This window comes from Gadus macrocephalus, chromosome 21, assembly GCF_031168955.1.
Source record: "Gadus macrocephalus chromosome 21, ASM3116895v1".
NCBI classification, from domain to species: domain Eukaryota; kingdom Metazoa; phylum Chordata; class Actinopteri; order Gadiformes; family Gadidae; genus Gadus; species Gadus macrocephalus.
In genome coordinates this window covers 5,295,724-5,304,510 of record NC_082402.1, presented here as the reverse complement: position 1 = coordinate 5,304,510, position 8,787 = coordinate 5,295,724, and the positions used below count along the sequence as shown (strand labels likewise).

General features: G+C 48.3%; 1 protein-coding gene and 2 long non-coding RNA genes across 3 annotated transcripts in view; 2 read left to right on the top strand and 1 right to left on the bottom strand.

Moving 5' to 3' along the window:
• The window catches only part of LOC132449584 (uncharacterized), a 90,688-nt gene that overhangs the window by 22,657 nt on the left and 59,244 nt on the right, over positions 1-8,787 (bottom strand). The window lies entirely within an intron of this gene.
• Positions 79-3,954, top strand: naa30 (N-alpha-acetyltransferase 30, NatC catalytic subunit). The gene is given in 6 exon segments (XM_060041283.1): positions 79-944; positions 947-1,485; positions 2,123-2,246; positions 2,819-2,854; positions 2,857-2,873; positions 3,357-3,954. Coding segments are annotated over 6 exon segments (1,185 nt in total). The 5' UTR covers positions 79-613; the 3' UTR covers positions 3,495-3,954.
• On the top strand, positions 3,974-8,727 carry LOC132449583 (uncharacterized). Its single transcript, XR_009523609.1, has 2 exons — positions 3,974-6,936; positions 7,013-8,727. It is a non-coding gene; the product is annotated as an uncharacterized LOC132449583 (long non-coding RNA).

Here is an 8,787-nt window from a genome sequence, read left to right as displayed (position 1 = left end):
GTAAAAAATATATAGTCGTCTCTCCCCAATGTCAATTTCAGATAAATGACGCAACCTATTTTTCTTTGTTGATTAAACGGTCAGTTATTCTCGAGATAAACACTACAATACAAAAAAGATGGTAGGGCTTGGGAATTAGTCTACGTTTGCTAATCGGTATGTTTTTCCGTAGGCTATTCGTTCTGGCCAGACCCGAACAAATATGGACCCCATAATTAAATAGGATCACATTCAACCATGATTTACGCAATGAATGGCTGGATCAGAATAATGAATTAGAACGACGCTATAATACTGTCAGTAAAAAGGCCCCTAAGCAACTCGTCGGGAGCCTCACCGGCGGCTCCGTATGATGGGTCACCACTGGTGCCGTAAAGCGCTCCGCCTGGTGTCGCAATGGTGATTGCAGTGACAGCACTTTCCGGCAGCAGGGAAATCGAGGAGAAAGCACTGACAAACGTCGCAAGGGAAACCCTATATTTCCCCGGTAATCGTCGGAGTTACAGGCGGCTCGGCAAAGCAACTTTTATCTCGAGTGTAGATGTTTTTACGTGGTGAATGAAATCACATTTGACGTCTTTTCAAGCGTGAATCTCCACCTTAATGCGGTGGGATGGCTACAGTGCCGACCGGGCCTAACAGTTCATTGCCTGCATCCCCGGCTAAAATTACTCCTCTACCCGGGGATCGGAGCCTGGGTCCGGGGGCGGACGCGTGCGGCTGTGGCGCGGTGGATTTGACCATCGGGGAAGATCAGGGGAGGGAGTCGCAGGTCACTGCGGTCAAACGGTCGATCCAGAAAAAGCAGAAAAACATGCTAGCCCACGCTAGCCCGTCAGCGCTGCACCTCAAAGTGCAACACCCGGAGCAGCAGCAGATGAACGGCTTGGTGAGCCCCGCGGGGCCCGCTGACACCCACAGCCCACACGAACACGTAGAGAACCGACTGACAACCCGAGGCCGTCCGTAGAAAACTGTGACAGCTGCGACGAAGGTACCTCGAGCTACGACAACATCCCCGAGCTCTGCCAACACGAAGGCCACAGCCCCTTTTCAAATAACAGCAGCCACCCCCTCTTGAAAAACAGTAGTATGAATGGGATGCCTTCCATCACCCGAACCGGAGCCTGCCCAAACCTCCCTAAGACGATAGATGCCCCCGGGATTCAGAGGAACGAAGGAGAAGACTGCCACCCTTCGACCCCTGGGCCGTCGGGGGACGGGGACGGAGACTACCTGGAGGATGGGACCTGTCCCGGGGATGGCTCGTCGAGCGAGCCGCCCGTGGCAGAGCTGGCCCGGCTCGATCTGAAAGGGCCACCGTGCACGGCGATCGAAGACAACCACGGGATTAATTACGTCCGTTACGAGTCCGAGTTACAAATGCCATGGATCATGAGGCTTATCACCAAGGACTTGTCAGAGCCTTATTCAATATATACATACAGGTACTTCATCCACAATTGGCCGCAGCTTTGTTTTCTGGTGAGTATTTCGCTTAGGTCACTGCTGCCTTGACTTGGCGATTTATTGTGAAATGAGTCGCCATGTTGACACATTGTTTATTAAAGGTTCATATTGTTTAAATTTATGCTTAATGATGTTTAAAATGTGTGTTTCCGTACAGTAACTGCTACAAGGCATTTGGGAATGGCTGTGCGTGCTATAGTTAAAATATAAGCTATACATATTTTGGTCACCTGTCATACTGATTCACATGAATCTAGTTATAATACCAGGTCTGGCCACACGTGTTCAAACTTATTTAGCTTGCCCATATTTAAAAATACCCCTGTTAGGACTATTAAGACTACCAGGGAATTTATAAAGCCTGCACTCTGCTCAGTTGTCAAGATGGTCTCTAAAGGATATGAACCGTTTAGGGCAGGCTGACACTTTGGAAATAGTTATTTGAATACACTTGGTGCAACGCTTGCTTTGTTGTTCATCCTTGCATTGTGGAGGGTAGCCTCCTCTACCTCTCTATAACAACACGTGACATCAGAGGAAGTGGCACACTGTATAGATCAGAGAAGGCCTTCTCTAAACCAGTTTATCCTCGACTCTCCCTTGCGTGTGTGTGTTGTGTCCCAATGGCGGTGTTGTCTCTGTGGTTCCCCAGGCCATGGTGGAGCAAGAGTGTGTTGGCGCCATCGTTTGTAAACTGGACATGCACAAGAAGATGTTCCGTCGCGGCTACATCGCCATGCTGGCGGTGGATTCCAAACACCGGAGGAAAAGCATCGGTAAGGCCGCACCACCACCACCAAAACGTTCGAGGATCTTCTCTCTGGAAGACTCCGCCATAACCCAATGTACAGGGATGGACATAGAATCATGGTTTGGAAATTTCCCATCCGAAAAATGTACACTACAGCCGCCACACTACATTCTGTACACTGTGTGCTTTTCTCCGTTGAAATATTCGTAATATTAAATATTGTGTCGCGCTATAGAGGAGGAGGAATCACCCTGCGTACGTTTTCTTCTTCTTAAGAATCTTCCTCAGGTGACTCTTCTACACCGCATGAGGATTTGTTTGTACTTTTCCCATTGAATGTTGTCGGGCAAAATGTGACGTTTTACATAATGCTGAACCCGCCACTCTGTCCCGCGCCTCAACCGCCCCTTCTTCCTTATTTAACCGGGCCGCCTTGGCAACCCGTTTCTACGCCACAGCCCATTCCCGAAATAGAAAGCGGGAGTTAAAAGTGGAAGTTGACAAACGGGCTGTTTATTATTTTGTCCTCCCCTCCCCACGGTCCCACTTAGCGGGCTCTGCTCAGGCCGACTGGTGTCTGATGTGATTGTTCCTCAGGTACCAACCTGGTGAAGAAGGCCATCTACGCCATGGTCGAGGGGACTGCGACGAGGTAAGACCCCCTGATGGCTTTGGCACCTAATAGACGCACCGAAAACAGCCTTTATTTTTCTTTGCATGTGAAGGCGGCCAGTCTTATCTATGTTGGTCAGCGATCTTGAGTAAACCCTCAGTAGGCCATTCATTCGCTTTGGGCCCTGTGCCATTCCCCAAATACACACCTAGCGTTTATCTGACACGTCCAGTTGCCACGCTTTAAAACTCACAAATAAATTGCCCACCCAGTTACTCACCTACGTTTTTAAGTGTAGCGGGGAATCATCAAATGTGTGTGAACGGAGAAGGTAGGACTTGGGCATCAAGCAGGCAACGGGCTTCTAACCCAGGACCTTTTTTTTTTTTTTTTTTGACAAGAGTCGAACACCATAACCGCTAGACTGAGCCGTCCCCTCACGAAGCGTGCAGTGTCTGTCCTGTCCTGAGCACTGTGACGCGGGTAGTGAACCTCTGTTCCTCTCCCCCCCCCCCCCCCTAGGTCGTCCTGGAGACGGAGATCACCAACAAGTCTGCGCTGAAGCTGTACGAGAACCTCGGCTTTGTCCGGGACAAGCGGCTGTTCAGGTACTACCTGAACGGCGTGGACGCACTGCGGCTCAAACTGTGGCTCCGCTAGACGGACGCCGCGAGGGGGGGAGAGAGAGGGGGGGGACAGCGGGCACCACTCTTTGTACTGCCTCTCGCCAGCCGCCCCTCGAAAACCGCGCCCCCACCCGTTCACGTTTAGAACACACCTACACGCAAGCGCACCCCCCCCTCCCGCACACGGACACACACACACACGCATACACGTACACACACACACACACACATACACATACACGCGCAACCATACACTCTACACCATACATGTACCTGCGAACAGACAGGAATACTATGCACATAGGTATGCATAGTTACACGCGCAAGACACACACACACACACACACATGCTCCCCCCCCTCCCCCCCGGCTGAATTCTTTGTGAACTCGAACTTGTCTGGCGGGCCGATCGGATGGAGATCACACGAACGCTTTTTGCCAGAACCGCCCACCGTACCGGCCCCCCGTACACCGGCCCCCCGTACACCGGCCCTCACTACCCCGACCCCCCCCCCCCCCCCCCCCCCACCCCTAAATAGTTTTTGAACCTTTTAAAAAAATACAAAAAGGAGAAAAAGGAAGGGGGGTCAAGTTAAAGGGGGTCTGTGACCCAGCCAGGACGGGATAGATCCTATATATCACTACATGACCTGTGACCCGGAAGAGGAAGTTGGGTGTGTCTGTGTGTGTGTGTGTGTGTGTGTGTGTGTGTGTTTCTGGCACCTTTGGTCTGGAGCGTACAGGACTGGAAGCTGGGGGGAGGGGAGGGGAGGGGAGGGGGGGGGGGGGGGGGGGGGAGGTTCGGCCAAGCTGTGCAACGCCAGAGTCGAACAAACGTCGAAGAATGGGGAATGAAATAAGTAACGACATCCAGAACACGCAAGGAAGAGGTGGAGGGTAAAATGGCGGACTCAGAATAAATATTTGGAGTTTATTTTCTGTTGTTTGTTTCGTTTTCTTTTTTCTTTTTTAACCTTGTCCGTTTTAGATGGGTGACTGAAAAGCATTAGTGTGCGGGATTGTTATGTTTATGCCTGTGTGTGTGTGTGTGTGTGTGTGTGTGTGTGTGTGTTTATCCATTGTTTTGTTTTTTAAAGAAAGTGTTAACCTGTTGCAGTATGCATCTGTAATGCGTCACGTGGTTGGCAACACTCTGTGTCCCGGTGAGTATGAGGGTCTATGTATGTAGATACGTGCGTGAGTGTGCGTGCATGCTGGGGTGACTTAACTTTCTCAGTGTATTTCCCAGCCCCCCCCCCATCTCCCCGTATGATTTCCTAGCTTGTGTTAAACGAGTGCAGCTGTCGGGCTTGGGTTAGGTTGGGGGGGGGGGGGGGGGGGGGGGGTTGTTGGTCATGTGATCCCGGCCGAACACGCTCATGCCAGTAAAGATATGCATGCATCTATTTGAACGGTGGGAGAGTGGATGACTTAAGGGGAAGTATCTACATATGTTTTAATGTACACAAAGGACAACCAACGCAGCCCTGAGTCGTGTGTGTGTGTGTGTGTGTGTGTGTGTGTGTGTGTGTGTGTGTGTGTGTGTGTGTGTGTGTGTGTGTGTGTGTGTGTGTGTGTGTGTGTGTGTGTGTGTGTGTGTGTGTGTGTGTGTGTGTGTGTGTCCAGGCTGCGCCGTATGTGCTGCTCTGGCTTCGCCTGACTCTGCGGTGGCGTCCTGCTCATATTGTCTCTCAGTAAGCCCCCTCCGCTCTCTAAAGCCCCCGTAGGAGTGCGGGTGGGCGGGTTCTCTTATTGTAGTTCGGTTGTTTTCTCCCCGATTGGTCCCTTTTTTTTTTGTTTTGTTTTTAAAGCTTCAAAATGCACTGCCAGCTCACTGCAGCAATCCCTAGCAGAGGTAAAACTAAATCTGCCGTTTTAGGGTTAGATTTTCGAAAGGCGTAGAGAAGTGTGCCCTGGTGATTGGTTCCATCTGATTTATTATTCTGTTGCTCCTGTTGCAAGTGCCACTCAACCAACCCCCCCCCCCCCCCCTCCTCCATACTTAGTGTTCCTCTAGGTCATATTTCGTAGTTTTGTCTTCATTTTTGTTTTTATTCCCTCTTAGTTTCGTGGTTGAAAGGACGGCAGTCCGAGCGATCGCCTCCACGGCGGCCTCCTTGTTTCCCTGGGAGGACACTCTGCTAACGGTTAACTGCTAATGATCCTCGAGGCCAACACGCTGGCTCAACAGATGCGCCCGGGCGCCCAGTCTCAGACCTACGTCGGCTATGGGAGAGAGTTAACATTTGCAATTCGCTGTATATTTTTTGCAAAGTAATCATGAACAAAAGGCAGTCGCACTTGTGTTGGCTATTGCAGTTAACGTGTATGTGTCCGAGTTCGCACTAAAATGCACTAACTGGGGAGCCTTCCTCCAATAGGGTGTGGGCCCCCTTTACGTGACAATGCCAATAGATTGAATTCCTCATTTATTTTCCAATTGTCTTTGTTTCCCCGTTGTACGCGCGTGAATGACGATTGGTGCTGTAGTATGCAGTTGCGGGACAATCAATGTTGTTGTTTTTTGGACAGGAAATGTGTGTTCAGGACCCACTAAGGATGCAGTAGGTTCCTTTTTGACACGGCGTTCTGCAGGAAATGCTTCACCTCGCTTTGGCCCACCTCTTAGATACCGTGGTAGATTAGGACGGTCTGAGCCCGCTGCTGATTGATAAACCGTGGGATTAACCTTCCCCTATAGGAAGCTCAGGCATGGCATTTTCTTGTTGAAGATGTATAGCCTAGTGAAAGGCAGTATCGAGAGCCCTGCCGCTCTTGGGTCCCTGGCATGCTAGCGGGACACAAAGAGGTGTTAGGTGCAGGCCTATCGTTTTTCAGGGCAGTACTAGTAGGCTTTCGGCCCTGGGTGGTCTGGGGTTCTTAGTGGAGGCTGTGGCCTCGCTCGAGACCCTGGTCTCCGCACCGTGTTCTTCCGGCCTACATAGGCTGGACGGATGGCGTGTTTCTGTTGTCGTGTCAATGCAGAACCTCTGCTGCCTGCTACGCATTCACAGCAACACTTATACTCAACACAGTTGTTCAAGGCTTGCATATGCGGTCGGTCTGGGCGTGGTCTTTCAGCAAGGAATTGCCTCTTTTTGCGGACCCCATCAATGCAAAAGTAGGGGCTTTTGCATTGCTGTCTCGGGAGTTCTCGGATTAACTAAATTGAGTAAGGTTTAAATTGTGTGTCCAAATATCAGCCCAAAAGCGTGGATTTTCAGATGAAATACTTTCCCCCTCGTCTCTGAAAATCCGCAACCGCAACCTGATTATGCCGTACCACGGTACCAGGTGTTGAATGACCCTTATTTATAATCACGTACAAAAGCAGTGTTGAGCAGGAGACGGCAGAGAAGGAATTGCAGAATAAATTTTTTGAAGCAGTCTAACCTCTCATCGTGGTTGTGTTGTAGGCCTTTTTGTGTGTGTGTGTGTGTGTGTGTGTGTGTGTGTGTGTGTGTGTGTGTGTGTGTGTGTGTGTGTGTGTGTGTGTGTGTGTGTGTGTGTGTGTGTGTGTGTGTGTGTGTGTGTGTGTGTGTGTGTGTAAAGAAATCAGACCTATTTTAACTTTATCTTTCTCTATTTACTTTTAATTTGCCAACCTCAGTAAAAGCGTCAAGTACATAAATAATTTGACCTGTTAGTCCAGTCATCCAAATGTTAGAATTTCAACTGACAGACTTTATTTTTTTAGGCTTGTTGTTGGAAGTCGATGCACTTTGATCCTGTCTACATTTCCCATCAAGCACCCTGTCCAAAACAACATGAAATGTTCAACATTGATGTTTATAGCGGGATGCTTTTGACACACTGTGAAATGGTTTTATTACCTCAAGACGAGTTTAAAAGATGGCATTTTATCCACCTAAAGTAAAATATTAAATAAAACTGGTCAAATTAGTTTTACCTCATTAAGCTGTGGTCAATGACCATAGCTTGAAACCCATACAGTAGGTGCATGGTGTGGACTGAAAGGCAGAGTGGATGTTTACTGACCAGCCCATTGAAACCATTGAACAACTCAAAAGAAAGATTAGTTAACCTTTTTTAATACGTGATTTTTTTATTCTTTGTGTCTTGGTTGTATTGAGCCCTCCTTTTTGTAAGGCTTGAAAAGGGGTTTTGGTTTATATTGCTGTGGATTATATTCCTCCAGCAATGAGGTTTGATTGAGAAGATTTCCAGAAGATGTATAATTTCAGCATTGGTCATTTCAAAGCGTTTCCTTTTCAAAAGTTCACGGCGTCATTGATCCGACTCTTCCTCAGTTTCACGGTGGTTTCCATCCTAGCTTTTTTCCCCATTTTGTTTCCTTCCCCGCTGCTCTTTGTAACCCCCGAGACCCAACCGCTTCCTCGCTCAGTGCATTTAAATAATTTGAATATCGCCTATTTTACCAAAAGTTGTGTTGTTGGTTAGCCATTAAGAGCGAGTTATCAGAATATATATATTAATATATATGAATTTGAGTGTCCACCCAAATGCTAAACAAGGGGTCCTTTTAATGAGGAAGTGAGTTGGCACTGTGTGTTTCATGAGTTCAGTCACGCTTTTATTTTGGTAGCAAAAATTTGAAACTCTTCTAGTGTCACGAATGGTTTATAGCATTGGGTGCACACTGTCCATTAAAAGAAAATATATACGCCCGAAGCTAGGTGTGCCAGCGTTGCATTCAGACAAACAAGGGTTCAACACATTGAAGGGGTTTTAAGGCACGTTTTGTTTATGACCTACAGCCTTCTTCTTCAGTCATTTCAGTTGTAATCTCTGACCTGCACGTTTCACCGTCTGCTATTGGCATTAAACAACTACCGCGCCTGATCGGTGGACTGGGATAAGACCAGTTTGGTGTTTGTAACCACTCTGACCCCATGTAGGAAAACAGCCGTTTCTCTATCTCAGATGGCCAGGAATAAGTTTTGTCTACGATCTGCACTTGTTTTCAGAGACGTTTTTTTGATACAGTTTTATCTCGGCCTTCGTCTGGATGATGAAAACGTGACGCTATGATGACAGAGGCTAGCTCGCCTTGCGAGTGTGTGTGCGTGTGTGTGTGTGTCTGTGTGTGCCTGTGAGTGGGTGCGTATTAGGGGGGGGGGGGGGCTTAAGTAAAGGTTTGTATTTTCTTTTGTGCATGTTTTAGTTTTCTGTGTTTGTTTCCCATGCCGCTGCGATTCATTTTGATCTGAAGGTTTTCCAGCAACAGGTTTATTTAATGTGGAAAGAACACAGAAATAAATTATTTCATTTTTTTCTATTGTCAAGACGGTGGGTTTTCTTGTCTGCTGGTCGTGTCCCTCCAAGCTAGTTTTCCTGCCAACTGC